This window comes from Poecilia reticulata, linkage group LG5 (assembly GCF_000633615.1).
Source record: "Poecilia reticulata strain Guanapo linkage group LG5, Guppy_female_1.0+MT, whole genome shotgun sequence".
Classification (NCBI taxonomy): domain Eukaryota; kingdom Metazoa; phylum Chordata; class Actinopteri; order Cyprinodontiformes; family Poeciliidae; genus Poecilia; species Poecilia reticulata.
In genome coordinates this window covers 25,727,130-25,748,363 of record NC_024335.1, presented here as the reverse complement: position 1 = coordinate 25,748,363, position 21,234 = coordinate 25,727,130, and the positions used below count along the sequence as shown (strand labels likewise).

At 39.8% G+C, this 21,234-nt stretch overlaps 1 protein-coding gene across 7 annotated transcripts in view; it reads right to left on the bottom strand.

Moving 5' to 3' along the window:
• LOC103465345 (low-density lipoprotein receptor-related protein 1-like) overlaps positions 1-14,128 on the bottom strand; it is a 109,798-nt gene extending 95,670 nt beyond the window's left edge. For all 7 annotated transcript variants that reach the window (XM_008410074.2, XM_008410076.2, XM_008410075.2 and 4 more), the window contains exon 1: positions 13,446-14,128. In XM_008410074.2, coding sequence (XP_008408296.1) covers positions 13,446-13,542 — 97 coding nt within the window. In that variant the 5' untranslated portion in view covers positions 13,543-14,128. The remainder of the gene's footprint in view (positions 1-13,445) is intronic.
• Positions 14,129-21,234: the final 7,106 nt, after the last annotated feature.

Here is a 21,234-nt window from a genome sequence, read left to right as displayed (position 1 = left end):
TCATTTTACTCAACATATACCTATAAAGAGTCAATATAGTAAAAGTGATCATTTTAAGTGCTCTCTTAATTTTTTCCAGAGCTGTATTTCAAGTTTTGCCACACAGGTTCCAAATCAAAGTAAGGTCTGGGCTTTGACTGGACCATTGTGACATTTTGTAGTAACTCTGGTTGTATGCTTAGGTTCTCTTAGAAGGTGAACCTCTGCCTCATAATATCATGTCTTTTGCAGCTTCCAACAAATCTTCCAGGATTTCCACGCATCCATCTTCCCATCAACTGACCAGCTTCCCCTCTTTCTGCTCAAAAGAGTATCCCCACAGCATTATGCTGCCACTGGGACACTGATTAATAACATCACTCTGATCTTAAAGATCTTAAAACTATGTTTGTATTCCTCTGTGATGCTGCTTGCTCACTAATATTCCCTTAACAACCTCTAAGGCCTTCACATAAGGATTTATGTGAGACTATAACATACATACTAGAGTAATAAGTGGTACCAGAGTAAAGGAGGCCGAATACAAAAGCATGCCACACTTTTCAGAGTGTGATTTGGAAAATAAATATTTGTGCTACACATTAAATCTCGTTCAAATATATTTGAGTTTGTGGCTGCAGTGTTTGAAATGTCCAGGCGACATGAATACTTTGACAAATCGCCGAAGAAGAAAACAGCTCTAGCTTTGCTCAAATAGCTAAGTGCTTGCACAATCCTTAAAAAAAGAAAAACACATTCTTTGCATCCAAACTGACTGAGCATGCTCAGACTACATCTGCTCTGATTTAACATGGTTGATTTTTTTTTTTTTACTAGCTGAATATAGCGAGTATTACAAAGCTGAAAACTGGCATAAAGCACAAGATCTCGGCTGAAGTAAATGCATTATGAAGTTTTTTTTTTTTTTTTAAGGGCTACAAAGAATGTCAAAGAGCGTAATGGAAAAAAACAGTTTAGTCTACAGAAGATAGCGTGTACTCCTTCAAATAAAACATTTCAGCTGTTTCTCAGCGGAGAGGGAGGGGGGTAGGGCTGTAATCCCAAAATGTTCTTGTTCTAGTAGGCAGCATAATGTGTGTCACAGTAAAAATATACAAAGGAGGAGTGTTTACATGACAGCAAAAATATGAGGTTGAAAATATGAAGCTTAAAGAAAAAAAAACAACTTGTAAATGTTGCAAAATATCCAAATGGAGTCATGCGAGACAAACCGAGGTGGAAACCAAACAGAGCAGTCCGCTGGTTTACTGTTGACCTATGGGCTGAGCTGAAGGGATCCTGCAAAAACACCAAAAATGTGGGAAGAAGGAATTGGTATGTTTTGCTGCGGCCTGCCACCTCTTCATCCGCCTCCGGAGGCGAGGCGCTTCGGGGTTGAGAAAGAAAGAAGGAAAAAGAAGGAGGAGGAAAAGAGGGAGGGGAAAAAACTGTTTTCCAACTTCTTGCAACTGTTCAAGTTACCAAGGAGAGAAAAAGATGACCCAGCTGTGCCTCCTGAAGCAAACTTTCCAGTAGAGTCTGTGAAAATCTGTCTTTAATGAGCAGATAGGGACAGAAGAAGAAAAATTCAGACTGCCAATTAAATGCAGATTAACATCTAGAGTGAGACCTGGTAACTATTGCTGGTTAAACTGACGTCGGCTACATTATCATTAAAATAGCAACACGACGTTAAACTTTAGCCTCGCCTTTTCAATGAAGCCGAAGTTCTTGCATGTTCGGTTTGAGCTGAAGGCTGTTTCAATGTGTGTTTTCCATGAATCAATTTAAGACCCATTAAAGCGTCATTTCAGAGTGGTAATCGAGCATGTCAGCAATCTCGACTTGGCTAAGAGTCAGAGCACAGAGGGGAGGAGCCATGACCTCTTTCACTTCCACGTTAAATCTATAAGCAGGAACCTGTAAGGTGTGATGCACGATTATAAACTTAGTAAATTTGGAAAAAAATCCCCTGCTGTACCACCATCAGAGTACATGCTGAAAGCTGCAGCAGCAGCAGCAGTGGCAATTAAGCCTTCTTAGTTCGCTACCAAGGGAAACATATTAAAGGAGATTATTTGAAATTCTTTAGCGCTTTTCTTTTTTAGAAGACTGGGACAAATTTACAAGTCTCAATGCGACTGTGACCCCCATATAAGGAGGTTGTGCTTTCTGGAAATTGCTCTTGTTCCATGTTTAGAGAGAGGTTTATGTGCATGTAATACAGGAAGTCAACTCCTGTATTAAACTATGAATATAACAGATTCTAAACATCACACTGGAAACTGACGTTTACTTTCATAACGAACTTTAGGGAAGGCGTCACCATTTCAGATGTGAGTGAAAAGTTGATCTTGCTAGCACACGTTGCGTCTCTGGAGTAGATGATTGAATTTTCCCAAAGGGCAGCATAATTAACCATGGCTGTTGTTAAGGGTCGGCTCAATGACTGTACTATGAACATGATATTTAGTGGCTGCTGGCAGCCACTAAATATCATGTCATTTCTGCTGCCAAACAGTAAATCGCAAAATGCAGCATTGAGAGGAGATGTTATATCATTTTCTCAGAAGTTGTTGTTTTGGAACAATTGCCAAACAATGAAAAATAACCTTACATTATTCGACTGTATGCTTAGTCTGATGATGTTAACTCAAGCTGTAATCACTGGGAACGGCAGTCAGTTCGCTACGTGCAAAACCACTTTTCACTTGAGTTACAGTTATACGCCTCCTGAAAAGCATAAGAACGGACAACAATAGAAGAAGAATGAACAGAATGTGTTTTGCTTTATTAAACTGGTTAGTTTTTTTTTTTTTTGCAGAAAAGTAATTTCACCCCTTTGACATTTCATACCACATCAGCTATTTCTTTCCTTTTTTTTCAGCTTCAAAATCGAGCTGTCTGCTTCAGGACGTCTCATGCTGACCGCGGGTCAGTTCTTACCCGCCAGGAGGATGTTTCACTTTGACAACCGAACATTTAAAGTAATTATTTTTACATTTTCCTCACGGTGTACTGCGAGGAAATGAGATTATGTTGCTATAATAAATAACATCCAGCAGGAGGAAGCTAATCAGAGGTGTTTGTCAGTGGCTCTTTATAAATGATTCCAAAAACTATCAGACTTCTCCTTTGAGATACTCGTCAGGCTCTCGGCGAGATGCATGCAAATAAAACTCCCCTACATTTTAAATAAACAAGCCTGCTCGGTTTTGTTGTGGTGTGTGTGTGTAGGATATTAACGGTGGAGCAAACAGCCGCCTATTCTGTTCCCAGAAGCACAAAATACACACGTAATAGGGGAGACCACACTGCCTACACACAGATATTTGTGTGTAGGAAAGCCTCCACATGAAGCAGGGACATACAGTAACTGCGCATATTTCAGCATTGACTTTAACGTTTTGTACGTAGTATCCCCTTACCGTCTTTAATAAGCATTTAGCTTTGGCCACGTCTCAACAGAACTGAGCATATTTCAACCACGGAATACGTTTGGCATTAGAGTAAGGCTCAGGTTTGGCTTAAGGCGAAGTTAAAGATTAGAGATCCAGAGTCCAGCTGAAAGAAAACAACATTTTATGACTGCTGAGGGGGGAGATGGTAGTTTTCTGTTCAGGTTGGGAAACGTTACTTCACAATTTTGTACTTGACTGCATGTTTTGGCTCAGCCAATAATCTAATTTAATTAGGTAACAAACACACAATATGCTTACAGTGTGTTACTGTTATGTTATTAGAGTGTTTGGTTTCATTAGTATTTAGACAAATTGTCATTTTCATTAAGATAGATTTAACCGTGTCTCCTTGTTTGCGCAGCATCAGACATCAGAGAGCAACCGTTTTAGTGGAGGACTTAGTGGAAATGAGTTCTGGCTTATCGGTGGTTTCCTCATGGCACTCATATGTGGAACAGGGGGGCGTACTTATTATGAAATGCAAATGAGCTCGGATACGTGAATAAACCTTGTCAAACACAGAAATGAGGAGAAAGATGAACATTCATCTTAAGTGTGACCTTTTTTTGTTGTTGTTGTTCCACCCCCGATAAAGTTTCAGTTTCTGCATGGGTGATATTTGAAAACGTTACTAACTCAAGCTATACTCCTCCTTCAATAAATGTTGCACAAAAAAGAAGAAAAAAAATGGATTTTTGATTATTTGTCTTATGCATTTCAGACAAGGACTAGTTGTATCAAGGCGTGCAAGGTTTGGTTTTTAATGTTAGTAAAATGCCACAGAACATACTGAAGACTCAAAGAGCAAACACACCACAGCCTTCCCCCTACATGGTGCTGTGCACTGGCAGTCAGCTGGCTGAAACAAGCCTACTAAGCAATGTTAGAAAAAGAAAAGCTGAGCATCTAAGATTAGCCTAATACTCTCAGTTCTATTGTATTAATAACCGAATGTCAATAAGATGCAGTATAATTACTTGAAAACTGCAACCAAATTTTGTGGTTTATTTTTTCTATGTATGTATGTATCTATCAAAATAACAACAAAAAATAGGTGAGGTAATATGTAATAATCAATTTGTTGATACTGAGATGCTGACTCGCCTCATCCTCCCTGACCATCACACAACTTTGTCTCCTTTTTCAGAAACTAGATATTTCAGATGGCTAAATCAACTACATGCGAAGCAGCTGGAACATTTTAAGAAGATTCAACCCTAGAAGCTGCTTTAATGAGGAGACGTTGATGAGTCTTTGATCATGGGAACTCGGCTGGCATGAATAGTGACGTTTGGTCCTGCTTCATGCAGCAATCATGAGGACGAAAATGTCTTGTGACACATGCTGTTCTGCTGCAATGATTCACTAACCAATCCAGATCTTTGAAATCAGGTGCATAATGTCCAGCAGCTATGCAGGCAAACAGTTTCTGCAGACAATTGTAAAAGGAAGGCCGTGCAAAAAATGCAATAGTTATTTCCCTTCTATTAAATACTGTCCTGTGAGCTGTTAATGGAATCATACCAAAGAGAAAATGACTGGATATCAAAACTTAGCCACTAACCTTCATTAGCTACAGACCTTCATACTTCATGCATCATGCAGATTATCTGAAGAAGAGTCCATGCAGAGCTTCATGGAAGAGGTTTCTATGACCAGGCAGATGCAGCCAAGCCTTATATCAACCAAGTGCAATGCAAAGCACTGGATGCAGTGAGACAACTTCTCTGGAAGAATAAAAACATGGCTCTGTCTGCTAATCCAAAGCATGAACCAAAACTTAGTGGTTGCCAGGGGAACATCACTTTTTCTGAACTGTATAAAGTCTACAATTTGGTGCAAATAGTATTTAGAGTGCAGATGTTTTTCAGGAGGTTGACTCAGCCCCTTAGCTCAAGTGAAAGAAGCTGTTAATCCCTTAGCATATCAAAACGTTTTGGGGACGAGTCCTTTGTGTCCCAATATGACTGTGCATCAGTGCATGCAGCAGGGCCCATTAAGACCTGGATCAGCGAGTTTGATGCGGAAGAACTTGACTGGCCTGCTTAGAGTCCTGACTTCAGCCTGAAGCCAGGCTTTCTGATCTAACATCAGCGTCTCACTTCTCAGGTCCGCTTTAAGAAAATTTGCAGAATCTCAAAAACACACTTCCCAAAGCTTTCCCAGAAATTGAAACTGTTATGGGTGCAAAAGGTGGGGACATATTATATTAAACCCTATGGATAAAAAAATAGGGTGTCGCTCAAGTTTATACGTTTTCATTATGATAGATTTCTGTTCAGGTTGTGAAACGTTACTTCACAACCTGACGTGTTAATGTTTCACAAACTGAACATTACTTCACACATTTGCTTCAGAATGTCGTAATCTAATTCTTTTAACATTTATGATTTCAGCTGCACTTAGTTTTAGCTTCTGTCAGAAACACATTTACAGGATTTAAATATCTCACTGGTTCACTATGGATACCTGTTTGGGCATCATATCTATCAAAAACTTGTGGATTTTCATTCAGAGGCAAGCTGATTGACATGCAACGCTGGGTTTTTTTATTGCTTCAGCTTCCAACATCATTAGACGTTTAGTTACACAGCAAGACTTATCTTGCAGATACATTACAAAACTTTCATTTTAACTGCATGTAGCAGATTTTGTAGGTCTGGGACTAATCCAGAAATTATCACCTGACTCTGCTGATCTCCTCACGTAAGAGGAGCTTTAGCTACTCAGTTCATTGTTTTGGTTTTCTTTGCAGCAGCAGAAAGTGGGTCACTCTCACTGTGCTTGCTGTGCCATTTTTCTAAACCTACAAGAATCTGCAGTCCACAACTCCCACTTTAAAGAAAAATGATAAACTTTTTCCTGAGCACAAAAGAGAGTCGTAACTTTAATCAAACTTTTTGTTGTTTAACGTTTGGAAAAGCGTTGAACAGAAAAAAAGGGAACCTAGACTACACCTGCTTGCTATGTGTCTGATTCCAAGCAGAAAAACCGAAACATTTGTCCACATCCCCAATTATTTGTGTGACAAGAGATCTAGTAAAAACCCTTAAACAGCTACGTTTGTCCTCCTTTACTAAGCTAACTATGCATAATATCCATAACTTAATAACTATATTCTTTCACAGCTAACTCTGAACAATCACAATCAGGCCTGGGCCAGTTTTGCAAGTGTCGAGGTCTACCAAGCCTTTAAAGAGGTCATATCAAGTTGTTCCTATTATTATGAGTCCTAATGGGATGCCAGAGAAAGTCAGAGAAAGTGCCATGAGTTTTAGTTCAGCTGTATGGAGAATGATGTAACGTAGGCTACCTACGTACCTCTGTAGGTGCTCCCTGCTAGTTCACTGAGTAGCAGAATGGTACAAGAAAAAAATGGGTGTGTTTGGATACATTTCTAGTCACAAATAGACAGAGTCATGCATGGAAAACTGAATCATCTAAAGAAGCTGACTGCAGGCTAGCACGACTGACTACTCAGCTAGTAGCTTGGTAAAAAAAAAGAACAGATCCATCACTTGGACAAAGACTCAAGCTATGATGTACCAAACCAAAAACAGATCTCAGCATCTAATCCCACTGGATGTAGGGAGTTGGTTGGGTGAACAAACTCCTGCCTAAGATCAGTAGCTGTTAGCAATCAGTAGCACTGCTGCCTGATGTTTAGTGTAACACAGAGCAGAAAGCTGACGTCGTTGTTTCTCCCTACATCCAGTGGGTGGCGCAGGTTGCTGCAATTGATAGTAGCCACACAGGCACTCATGCTAGAAGGAAACAAAGTACAACACTGTCATTCCATTGGCTGAGAGGTTACCAGGCGACTGTGCCAAAAGGTGTTTCCAAAAGCAAGCAGAGTCCGAGCAGAGACTAAGTGTGAGTGCGAGGAGAAGTTTTGAGTACAAGCGTTGCAAGTTTTGACAAGAAAGACACGAAGTCCTGCTTTCAAAATAAAAATGTAAGCAAAAGTGTTAAAAGTCTTGAGAACTAAAGACATGGAATCCTGTTTTCAGACTGAAAATGTGTGCTCTTGGATTATGGCAGAAAAAAATCCCCCATATGTATATATCAAAAACAACTTAACAGAAATCTGACCTCACATATCTGACCTGTTGAAATTGGCCTCTGTCTTTTTAAGAACGTTTTACTCTTTCCAACACTCCACCTTCAGCACATCATCACAGTAATCCTTCTCCACTGATGTCCTTTACAATCATTCTTCTTGCATTGTAGTTTGCATGATAAGCTCAACAAATAAGCGGTTTCACCAGGTGTTTGCTAATTGCTGCTACTGCTAGTCTAGAGGAGCTGTGTGGGCAAAGCACAAAGAAAATCCAAGGAGGAGTTTTCGGTAAATAGGCGGCGCTTGGAGAGAAAGTTTTTTATGTAATCCTGAATGGCTGCCACAGGAGATTCCAGGATTTCTCAAACATGTATAAGTGATGAGGGAATAATATAACATGACATAAAACTCAAAAAAGTCAATTTTGTATAACACACTACCTTACTATAAAATTACTTAAGGTTTTGTCCAAATCCAGAGAGCGTGTCAAAACCATGATATCTTTCTTAAGTGCCATGCAAGGAGAATCTTATGCCGACTTCATAATCACTGGAGCATCACGTTGAGAAATGATTGAGGAGTTAAATAAATTATAAATGTGATTCATTAATATAAAATTATAACATCAGATAGGTCTGGAACTGGGATAATCGACATAAAAGGCGATGGAAATACAATTAGACCAACACCAATTTCTTCATTAAATCCAGACTTGGCTATGTCAAATGTCTGTTTCCATGAAGCAAGACAAAGTTGAAGCCTTGAGTGATAAAACAAGACCCTGAGCTTCAACGTCTACATGCAGTGAGGCTTTAAAAACATGTCTAGAAAGAGGGAACACTGAATCAATGCATATTGGAGCATATTGTGGGGTCCTGTGTTGTTGTGTTCAATCTTGGGTGGTCTGAGACAAATCTATATTTGTTTTGCTCCACTACTCTTCTTGGTGCTTTAGCACTCTTCTCAGAAGAAATATTCATTCAGTCCGAGTCTTTGCCTTGGCTCCTATCAGACCTAATTATGACTGTTTGGTGGCTGCAAACACAGCAGCTAACTCTCAGTCTGACATTTAGCCAGGACCCCAAACTCGGTCAGGTAAACAGCTAAACAAACTCATTTCTCTGTTACATTTTCTCAGTCTCCGTCTCATTATGAAACTTTTGCTGGTCTCTATTTAGAAAGCTATATCTGTAATCTCCAAAATGCAGAATTAGGCCTTGCTCTAGATTTGACATGATTCCAGGGTGTTACATGATTATTATTAAACCTTTTCGGTCGTCATGCAGGAAGGATTTCTGTCAGTTTATCCCAGGAATGCAAATAACAAAGGAATGAAGCAGATTTTCCAGGCAATGCTTTTGGCCTGCACGAGAACCGAAAGGTTTCTTGCAGAGATAGCTTTATGTATTTCGCAAACTGCATTTGCTGCTAAGCCGCCTTGCATGGCAGCCGTCAACAATAAACATCTAAAAGTTGTTGGTGTTTTCCGGTGCACCAATCAAAGCCAATTATTAGGAATTAAACACAGCAGCTTTCACAGGTCCATCACTATTAGAGTATAATCAAAAAGTTCATGTATTTGAGCCATTTGTTTTTTTTAAAAAAAGGGGGAATATTGTTGCATTCAGAGAAAAGTTTCATATCTCCAAAAATTTAACTCTTTGGGAAATTTTAAAAAATAACACAATTTTTCTTCGAAATCTTAATTCATATTGTTTGGTTAAAATTGCAAACTTACTCAATCAAGTATTAAGTGCAAATACTGTGGGTTTGTTGTGAGCAATATGAGCTTCAAGACTTTATCAGAATAATTTCTGTGGTATTTATTGCGATAAATAATAGCTAAAAATTCTTAACAATTAACAGCAGACGCAGCTAACCAGCTCATACCAGTTCCATCCAATCCAAACCATATAAACCGATTTAAACAATGCTCTTATCGAACGAGTGCTAAAGGAAAAATATATGTAAAATAGCAAAAGCAACATTGCAGTTTGGGAGGGTTTGTGAACTTCCATAAATTAACAATAAATACAAATTCTTCTTAACCTCTTCACTTTTTTTCCCCTGATAATAATAAAAAATACAATGACTGCCATCCCTGGGCATGGTTATACTGTTTTTATTGGTCTTATGTTTTAATTTTGACCTGGGTTTTAAGTTGTTAATAGCTGTAAGCCTTAATCATTTCTATTTAGAAAATTAAGTGATTGAACTTCATCCCAATGAGGATTGAATCCATGTAAGTTAAACTGTTGTATCTCTTTACAACAGGAGAATGATCCTGGAAGGGATCAATAAAGAAATATCTAATCTCATCCTAAACCTGCTTTTCAATAACATTCTTACTTGGTTCATTAATTCAGCTCCTCTTCACCTGTTGCTCTTCTAAATGCTGTCTGTGTAGCAAAGCAAACGTCAGACAGATTAGCCCCCCCCCCCGCTCTCCTCCTGACTTCTAGATGCCAGTAAACATTAAAGTTACAAACATTTGCCCTCTTGGATGTCACTGTGTCAATGTCACACCACAGACGGCCAAATGTTTTCAACAAATGCTGCAGCGGAGAAGTCTGCAGGGGGTAGAAGAGAGCCGCTGCAGCACGAGAAGGAAGGACCCGGTGCCACTTGAAATGAAGGGGGTTTATTGCTTAAATGATCCCAATTTAGATAGATATCTCAAACAAACCTCTGCATTTTGGTCTCATAAGGAAGGAATTCACCACAATGGCTTTGAGAAGGGCAGAACTGTAACATTTGTAAGGGGCCACTGGTCTCTTTTTTTTTTGTCATGACAGCACTCCCATAGAGTGAAGTGATGTGAATTATCTCATTAGGGATTTTTTATTTTTTTTTGCACTGGATGCCCAATTAGCAGTGAGCTCTCTGAACAAGTTCAGACTGCTCACAGAGGTCTCTTCTGGGGAACAAAGAGCGTTTTAGACCCAATTAAACTTTAGGGGTAGGTAGAACCCCCTTCTCATTTATAATGCCTGCAGTACAGGAACATAGAAACTAAAGGGAAAACCTTCAGAGCCAGTTTGAAGAAAGCCTGAAGTCTAAAGGAAACTGTGCAAAAAGAAGCCAACTAGAAAGTCCTAGAAACAAGTGTCTTTCATTCAGGCTAACAGTGACATACTGTCATTGTGACTGATAGGAAGTAAGGCAGCTTTTCTAATTGGGCTTTTCCTGACCGATCCCACCGCAACAGCTTCTTTGATAACAGCAGCAGTTTTGAATCCAGTAGAAAATACGAATTACTCTAATTACAAACTTAGTTTTTTAAATGTAACGTTTTAATTTTGCCAATTTGTTTTCCTCTGACTAGAGGTAATGTTGAAGTTTCAGAGCGGCCCAGTCAAAGGCCTAACTTAAATCTGATAAAGAATCGGTGGCAGCTAAAGATTAGGGTAATGACAATGAGGGCTTCAAAACACTGGGTGCTCAGATTTTCTAGCAAAAACTGACACTTTTGTCTAGTCCTGCCTATGACTAATTTTGAGCTCAGATTAACGTGTTCATCCTGACAGATCAGGAAACGTCTCTTTAATAACAGCTCTTCCTCTAAATATACTGTCAGAGCAAGAATTTAAACAAACACGACTGGAGAAGAGCCCCGGGTTCATTTTGCAACCACACTGAGGAGAACAGTAAGGAAGGCCCGCTCTCAGATCTGCAGCAGATTTTGTCCGTGTGAGGTTATGCTACGACAATAAAGGATGATTTCATTTTAAGGTTGTTCACAAAAAGTGTGCCAAGAATTACACCGCACAAGCGTCATCAATGTTCACAATAAATTATCTCACTACGCCCCTCTACATCACAATGAGGCTTTAATCACTTCAGCTGCACAGCTCAAGGCTGCCTCATCAACTAAACCCACAGCAAACCAACTCGGAGGGAGGAACGCTTCACTGAGACAGGAACTGTGAATCGAGGCAGGAGACTTTTTTTTTTTTGTAAGACAGGGTTCCTATATGCTGCATGTGACTGCAGGCTCCTGATAGATCATCAAGGTGGTATTTTATTTGGATTTTGACCCCTAAGAGCCTCGAAGGACAGGACTGCTACCTGAACCAAAAGGCCAAAGAGCATTTTCAGCTCAATGGTTCTCACAAACAAGCAACTTGGGGTTTAAACTTGGTGAATCTTTAGATTTAGCACATTAACAGGAACAGCAGAAAGATATTCTTCAAAAGAGACTTAATGTTTTACCTGAGACTGTGCATCTATCTCAACCAAGTGCAGGAATGCAGCTGTAATCTTTAAGGTTGTCACTTTTTAAAATCCAAAAGAAAGACCACAGGCTTATAAAAGAAGTTTTGGAGAATAAGGAAAGATCTATAAAAATATGCATGGTAGTGTTTGTACAGGTGATATCTCCTCATGAGGTTGGATGTAAAACTACAGAAGACATGAAAAAGTATTTATCCCACTAGCAGTTCTCATTTTTTCCTCTGTAGGTGATTTTTTAATATATATATTTACTTGCCAAGTCATCAAAGAAATCTTAATATCAAGCAAGGTCATGATGCCAACAGTCAACGATAGTGTTGATGGTCTGTGGCTGTTTTACTGATTCCAGACCTAAAAGACTTAATGGAACCACAAGTTCTGCTCTCTACCAGAAAATATTGAATGATAACATCTGACCACCACTTAACAACCTTAAGCTCAACCTCTCTAACATTATACAGCAAACAAGTAAGCTTACACCTAAATTGCTGGAAAGAAGTAAGGTTTTGGAGTGGTCTAGTCAAAGTCTAGACTTAGATCCAGATTGGAGTGCTGCAGCATGGCCTTTAACAGACCAATCCATGCTGGGTATCCCTTCAGTCTGGATGATTAAAACAAGGAAGAGTAAGCTGAAATTCCTCCACCGTAATGGAGAAAAAAAAACATTTCCAGTTGATGACAGAGGTTGCCACCAACGGTGGAATAAAAGATATTAGATTTAGGGGGCAGTAACTTTTCCTCATACAAACAGGTTGGCTCGGATATCTGTTTCCCTTCGATAAATTAAATTATCATTAGAAAACTGTTTCTATTTTTATCACATTAAATTCAAATCGTCCTTTCAGCGATTCAAAGCTTCCAAGCGTCACGAAGAAGCAAAAATAAGACATTTTGCAAGGCGGAAAATGCTTCTTCATATTTCTGCATTTGCCTAAACCAGGAAGCTGTACTGAAGAAGACTTAAACCCTGTGATATAAATCCCAAACGCATTTCCAACACCCCAACGATGAAGCCAGATTGGTAGAGTAGAAGTTTGCATCTAAAATGTCATACGATGCCAATAAATGGGTCTGGTCTTTACAGTACAGAAAGAACCCTGATATTGACACAATATCGAGTCACACTGGCACCTATTGATATGCATGCCTGTTGCTTGTTGTGCTCCAATGATTATGAAAGAGGAACTGACTGGAATGTTAACTTAGAATGACAATAGATGGGGCAGTGGCTGGGATGGGTCATGATTCAGTCCGTGTGTGTCTGAAGACAGCCCAGTGATGTTTTAGTGATGAGGCTGGTGGTGCATCAACACAGACATGGAGCCGATGCCGAACTGAGTGAAGCCCCCCACAAACTTAACATGCATTTCAGACCTCACTGCAGTTCAAATTCTACTTGTAAACATCCTTCACACCAGGTCTGACGGCCTGCGGTTTCGTTTTCATCTCTGGATATCAGAGTAGACGTCTGATTATGCCTCCCGTTTTAGCCAACGAAGCAAATGACTGAGGTGGAAACGTGAAGTCGCTGCAATATTCCCAAACAAAAGGCGGCTTTAATTGTCTCCTCCACTGACTTCCCTTCCTTCCAGGGTGCTTGTCTACTCTCACTGCATGCAGACAACATAAAGAACCAGCAGCGCGCTCTCCGTTATTCTCTCCCAGCATCTCAATCGGGACCCCCGGGTTATGTCTGGATCAGTTCCGCTTACCATCGACAGCCCTGGACGGAGCGACCACCTCCAAGCTGTTCAGGAATCCCAGGAAAAGCAGCCCTGCCGCCAACACGTTGGCCGCGATGCGCAACATTGTATCCTATCTGCGATGGAGCCTGCACATCAATCGCCCCTCGGTTCCTGTCAGGCTGTGGAGGCTGCACACTAGGGCGACGACGTGTAGAACCGAGCCCGGGGGGCAGAAGATGCTCCTCAGCCGGAGGTGTGCGCAGTCTCTGCTGCTGTCTGCCCACTCAGAGGCTGATCTTTCTTTCTTTTCGTTTTTTTTTTTTTTTTTGGAGAATCTCAATACGAGGAGCTGAGGCTTCTCCCAGTCCGCTTCTGAGGGGTGAAGATTAGGGGGGTCCGTGGGTGCATGGAGAGTCCCTGCCACAAAGGCTAGCAAGCTGAGCTGAGCATCAGGCTAATAACCCCCGGTCTGCAGCCTCGATGATGATGAAGAAGAGAGAGCAGCAGCAGCAGCAGCAGCAGGGCTGGCGCCTGTGATCAGGCAGTTTGTCCGTCTTTTGTTCTCCCTGCGCCGGTGAAGGAGCCACAGGGGGCGGGGGCGCATAAAGACGCGGATCAAATGCTCCTCTCCTCCCCACCACCTCTGCTGCCGCTGGCCGCAGATTGAGCCTCTACCCCGGAGCTCAGTCAGTCTGAGTCTGACGTCGGAACATCAGCTGGCCCTCCTTCTCCTCCTCCTTCTCCTCCTCCTCCTCTTCCTCCTCCTTTTTCCATGTCCCTCATTCACCTCTTCTAAAATCACACTCGCATATAATGGCTTCAGACTGATGAATTTCAACCCTCATCTGACCCACATACTTCATTTCTTAATAAAAAAATAAAAAAAATAAAAAAAAAGACAAACAAACATATTTTTTATGTTTTTTACATCTTAACAAAAAACTTCAGCACCTTTTATTGTTAAATCACAAAATACAATCCAGTGCAAACAATTGGTTTCAGAGGTCACTTAATGAAGCAAACTGAGCATACAGCTGTTCCTCAGAGTGTTGGAGAACATTAGTGAGCAAACAGCATCATGAAGACCACGAAACACAACAGACATGTTGGTGATGAAGTTATGGAAATGTTTAAAGCAGGTTTGAAAATCCCCAACATTGTTCGATCCATCATTCCAAAATAAAGAGAAACCGACCGAGACAAAGCTGTCTACCCAAGCTGATATTTTGGGCAACGAGAGCTCTAGAGGAACTGCAGAAATCCACGGCTCAGGTGGAAGAATCTGGCCTTTTTGGAAAATATAAGTACTGCAAGGAAATCCTAAGGAGTTCTATTTACAGTTTGTCACTGTAAATAGACAAACTGCAAATAGTTTGTCTATTTGGCCTGCAAGAGACAATGCAAATATGTGGGAGACAGACAAGCTAATGCTGCATATCACCCTGAACGCACCCTCCCTATGGTGAAACATGGTGGTGGAAGCGTCATGCTGTGGGGATGACAAGAGGAAAACCGATGTAAACAGTCACTCTCCATTAAATCTTTCGAAAAGTGAGACCAAATATCAGTCAAAATTAGTGGAGGCATACTACAAAAACGAGGGGTTTTTTTGGAGGATGTGCCTCCAAAAAAGTTGAATGCAAATGTTGAGTTGTTGAGTTGAATGCAAATGCACACCACACTATTTTATTTGTAAAGAATTTTTGTCATTGATCCTACTGATACCTCACAAGCACATGAAAACAGCAATTACTGCTATGTTGGGTTTTTTTTTTTTTATTGCGACATGCTTTCAAATTAGCAGCATATAATCTGATAAGCATCAAAGATAGCAAAGAATAATTGTGCTACTTGCATTAAACTAATCCAGAACATCTTCAAGAAGGTGTTCTTGGTGAACATTTCAGGAAATCTAAATTATAACTATAACTTAAAAATACATGTTTAAAAAAAAGAGAGACAGCATTGCCCTTATTATACATTCTCTCAGATCTCAGATCCCAAATTACAGAGTAGACTTCTGGACTGCAGATCCCTTCGCCCTGAAGGTGTTTGCCTATAGGTGCTTCCCTTTCAAGTTGTGTTGCTGCTAACTAGCTGGCCTCAGGCCATCCCCTCTGCTGCTCCCCACACTTGGAGCTGGGCCAAGCCACTGTTGTGGTTGTCCTTGATGCCATTAGATTTAGTTCCTTCCCCGGTTCTTAGAAAGAGTACACCATCGAGGAACGCAGCTGGCAGGGATAGTCGCTGTGCAGCCAGTTTGATGTAAAAGGTAAAGCGCAGTGTACATCCGCTGCAGGTTCTGGCTGGAGAAGGTCGTGAATCATCAGGTGAAAGTCTTTGCATTTGACTGACAAGGATTTAGTTTTCCTCATGTGTGAGTATGATATTTATTCAAGAATCACACAGACTAGACATCAAATATTTATCTTAAATTGGTACCAGTGTGCTGACAGCTTTTTGCATTTCATGGCACTTTCTTGTGGAGTTTTCCTTTACAAATAAGAGAAAACCTTTAATGTTCATATACAGATTAAGCTATAAAATAGCTCTCCAAGGACGTCCTTTCTGGTTGGCTGGTTACCAGCATGTGAGCTTTCAAAGGAAACCTCTTAATTATCTTAGCTGTTAATAAGAAACGTTGAAAGAAATGGTACAGAGAACAGTCATGCTTACGCATCCAGGGACTGCATGCGTTGTATAGAATTTGTTACTTTTCACATAGAAGGCAGTCAGTGAAATATGTTCAGTCTGTGGAAGATGTTCAGTCTGTGGAAGGGAAAATGTATCCCCAAAATGAAATGTTTGGGCATGAAGGGTTTCATCTTCTTCTAACCCTTTGATGCCCCAGAAAATGTCTCTCTTCTCTTGGCTCCATCTTAACACTGAGGCTGTTGTGAACTGTCAGAACCTCCTGCACAACTTTTGCTATATTTTTGGATCCACCAAGTTTTTTTTTTCATCCATCTTGTCAAAGCAATCAGGTACTGCGGTTCACATGAAGATATAATCCTCTCCATCCCAGTATGGGACAAGGCAGAGTGGAATTGATTTTTAACTAAGTGGCAAAACAGAAAGCATGTCTGCTGTGGGTTTAAGAAAAGTCGGTCACTTCGACATTTTAATGACTGAAAAGACGACAGTGTTGCTCTGAAAGCTAAACCCAACATTTCGTTTCTGCACTTTGAACTAGCAACACACAGGTTTAATTAATTAGCCTTAATCAGAGCTTGTTTGTGTTATTCTTGATTGAGTTCATACAATCAAGCATAACACAAAGGAAGCGTTATCCTAATTGTGAAGGATGTCGATGACTGTCTTCCTAACATCTATCTAGTCAGCGGTCTTCACCTTGATTGTGTCCTACTAGGCATTTTTAAGTTTATGCAACCTTTGCAGGCATTTTAAAATAAATGTAAGTTAATTCGCTGATTAGGGAGTGACACCTCACGCTTGCAATATTTAACTTTTTCACAATATTTAAAATTTCTAAGACTAATATTTATGGTTTTCATTATCTGTGAACCATAATCTTAAGAACATCATGAAATAAACGTTTGAAATATTTAACAATTGCAATTATACATTTGTTTCACTTTCTGAAGTGAGAAAAATATTTGTATATTTTTACAACATTCTAATTTCTTGAAAATAAAGACTTGTCATAAAATGTCATAAAAACGAGGGAATGAGGAAAAGCATTACGCACTTAAAATAAATGAATAAATAAGGAAATGTTTGAATTATTTTACTGGCTAGTTTAAAAAGATGAGTATATTAAAAGCATTTAAACTGTTAAAGGTGCAAAATAAAATAAAAACGATTAGTGATTTAACTTTACAAATGTGACAAAGTAAATAAATTGAGATTTATTAGATTCAAATAATAACTGAGGTTCAATTAAAAGCCAGGCTAAAAAGAAAAATCGATGCGAAAGCTTTTATGAGGAAAAAAAAGTTGGTAATACATGGTTTTATTTCAACAAAACAAAACCATTTATCACTGATCACATGCAGCAGTGGCACAGGACACGCTAACGTTACAAACAACTGGCATAGAAATACCAACCAAGGACAAGGACTGATATCATTTATGGCATAGCAATGGTGCTCCAGAGGCTCACATGTACTTTTCTTTCTCTTCTCCACTGTTGCATGAATGTTTTTTTCTTTCTGATTCCTGTTGGCACTTCTGTTCAGTAGCTTATATGATGAAGCTAACATGTTAGCTTCAGAAATGTATCTTTTGTTTTGTCTTTTTTGCAGATCAGCTCAAAGTTTGTTTTTTTGTTTGTTTTTCGAGACAACAGCTCGAACCATGATTTCTAATTCTTATAAAATAGCAGCTGATTGATTTCTTCATTATAAATGGATTTTTGTGGCCATCCAAAAACTGAGCCCCTGCAGTCCATGATGCCTAAAACAGAGAACCTGATTGCCAGCTAAAGACGATACGGTAGCAAAAGAAGGCGAGCCAAAGGGCAGGAGAAAGAAGATTGGTGTTTGAATTATTTTTCTCATTTTTCCATATGAAATGTGAGAGCTGCGCTGAACGGGGCGAATAACTTTGATGCTTTGAAGGGAATTCATTTGGAATATTTGGAAAGATGTGGTTCTTGGAAAATATGTCCAGCTCCAGTGTGTCTCCTTCAAACTCTGTGGCCAGTCAGGCAAGCTTTAGAGATACTCTAACGTCCCTTCAAAGGCCCTCTCTCAAAAGAAAACATATAAAGCGAAGTGATCAAAAGCCAGGAAAGCTCAAAGGAATTTATTTAGAAATGTGAAGGTTCTGTGTAAATGCTTAGATTTTTAAATAATAAAAATCAGGAGGTGGACTCACTCACACATTCCTGCTTTCTTGACTAAAGAACACAGTTATGCAACCCTACTTCCACAAAGCTGTCCTCCTTATTGCCCTGATCTCTTTAAAACTGCACAAGGACACTTTAAACAGGCTTTTTCATTTGTTAACAGTCTCCTCACTTCATCCAGTTTGGGACATCAGGCCTCACAAATGTCAGGCCCCACCTGCTTTAATGTTATTCAATTCAATTAAAATTCAAGAATGTTTGATTAATTCCAAAGGAAAATTAGATATTGTAACTCGTTTTATCAAAGGTTCTTCAAAAAGAGTTGCTCTGGATGCTGATAGCTGTGGGCTATCAGCATAAATATTTATGCTGATAAATATTGGCAGCCTGTGGCAGCTTGTGGCAGCCTGTGTTGCAACGCTCTGAAGAAGCCTCTGACTGAAAACACTCCGTTTCAATCCGTTGTTGCACCATCATCTCCACAGGTTCCTCAGTCGTCTCCAGAACAGAACCAACCGGTTGTATCAGGTTGTTGAGCCTCTCTAAGTCCCTGATGAAAGGCGTTTAACATCGTTTCCTTCAAGCTTAAAATACTTTCCACAGTTCTTCAAGCTTGACAAGAGTTATTTGAATTCAGATTCCGTTCTCAGACTTTCATTTTCCAGTTTGGAGGTATGCGTTTCATTTATTTGGATGTAAGCTTGGTTTGAGTGTGAATCTAAAAAAAATTTTTTTACTTTATCTTCATCTTTCCGGCAGACTCTGTTTTGGATGAAAGCATGACGTTACCACCACCATGTTTCACTGAGGTATATTTTTTTCTTTTTACATTGAGTGATATTTAGTGTTGCTTTTATAACAAAATTTTTGTCAAAGGTTCTTCAAAGGTACATTTTGTGTAAAATGCACCTGTTGGAATGGATTCAAAGGTTTTGCTTTAATCAGAAACATGTTCTGCTGCCACAAGGTTTCTGGGAGATCTTAGCCATTTGTGGATGTTTTATATTTTATTTCAGAAACATTGCTTCTCCTCTGTCAAGGAGAAAACAGGAGATAATTCTCACACAAATGCTACATGACAGAAATTCCTGCTGTTCTCCTTTAGTATTGCTGTCAAAGTCTTGGCAGTTTGTCTGACAAATTTCTGTCTTTTTTTTTTTTTCATTTATTTTAGAGAAATGTCCAGTTTTTCTAATGTCACAATTGGTCTGTATTTTCTTAGAATACTAATGACTATTTGGGGCTGAGGGGCTTTCTTGCATTCGTACAGGTGATTGCTTTGGATTTATTGCAAATGTGTTGCTTTTATTTAATTAAAACTGATGCTGAAATTGAATCTGGATGTTAAAATCAATGGATAATTGATATTGATATGCGGCCGGTGCAGCAGCCATCTGTGGCTGAAGCTGTCTGGGTTATTTCTGATCAGGACTGCCACCTAGTGGGTCTGCACTGGAAGTGGCCACCTTGTGCTCCAGGAACAAAGGGTTCTTTGTGCCGCAAAGGAGGAAAAAAAAATGTTTTCAAAGACTAGACTCTTGGCATAAAATTAAAATGTTGCTCATTAACCTTTCAGAGAGGCTTGATGAAACCATGTGAAGAAGAAACAACGAGAAGGACAGAGTCAGGGTATGTAATAACCTTCAGGGCAGAGTGATCACAGACCTGATCTGAGTCAGAAAAGGTTATTAGGACTCGTCACGGAGGGTAATCTCAATCTCTGCCTGATTTGTCGCCACTTGGGAGGAAACTGCAGTCCTGATTAAAACCACTTCATTTAAGCATAATGAGACCGTCACACTTGCAGAGGCAGACACTTGATACGGCACTTTAAACAAAAAGCTGTTTGATGTCAACTCAGTCGGGACTGTTAATTATCCCCTCTCTCTTTAAACTTTGCCCATTCAAGGCTGAAGCTTTCCTAAGCGGCTCACCGTTAACTGGAAACAGACGCAGAAGAGCACAGAGCCACACAACATCTTTCAAAATGAGTACTCAAAGTAAACACGTAAACTGCTCAGACGTCACCAGACACTAAAACCCAAACCACAGGCATGTGGCACACATGCTGTTTACATAACCCTGGAAGCTCGCTGCCTAAAGATGGCACTGTGTCCTCAGCTTCGGCTGCATTTTGCGACAGAAGAAACTCTCTCCGTAACTTCCTCTGCTTTAATAGATTATTTAGCTATGAAGAAAGTTGTTTACCAACCCAAAGTAAGCTTATTGAACGCAATACCATTTCCAGGCCTTGTGTTCCTGCTGTTTCACTTATATATATATATATATATATATATATATATTTTTTTTTTTTTTGTTGTTGTTGTTGTTGTTGTTGTTCTTTTCCGGTTCCTGCCTTCTTGCTCTGTTGCATTTTCTAATTCTCCAAACTCAAAGACATATTAAAACAGACTTACAAGCAGAAAACCCCAGTTGACTTCAGTTCTTAAAGTTTTACTTTTGCCTTTACCTAACAAATGCACATTCACCACACAATTCCAGCTGAGACATCTTACAAGTTTGTTTTTTTTAAGCACTCTGAATGAAAGCAAACTTAAATTCTCCTTGGTGTTCGTTTGGCCTAATGACATCACAAGAGGCATCAAAACCGAGCTGCTCGGCTGGCATTAATTAACAAATTTTCTTGCTGATTATCAAGGCGTGACAGATTTTAACAGGGATTCTGATAGCGAGACCAAGACAAAAGCAATAAAAGCATTTACAAGACCAAAGCCGTAATCATAATGTAGTCGTTGCTGTGGCCGCTCATTAGCAAGCTAACCTCTAACTCTGCTCCATAGTGACTGCTTGTGCTGGTGAGCCTTCATTTTTTTAGTTAGGTGGTCTTCCTTCGACAACATTTAAGTGACGCCAGACTTGTTTGCTTGCAGATACTTAACCACATGCTGTCTGTCCAACACTGCGGACCAGCTGGCAACAGGTTAAGGTGGAGAAACGTTGATGTGTGCGTTCATCCATCTAAACGCTGGCATTAGCTGGAGGCAG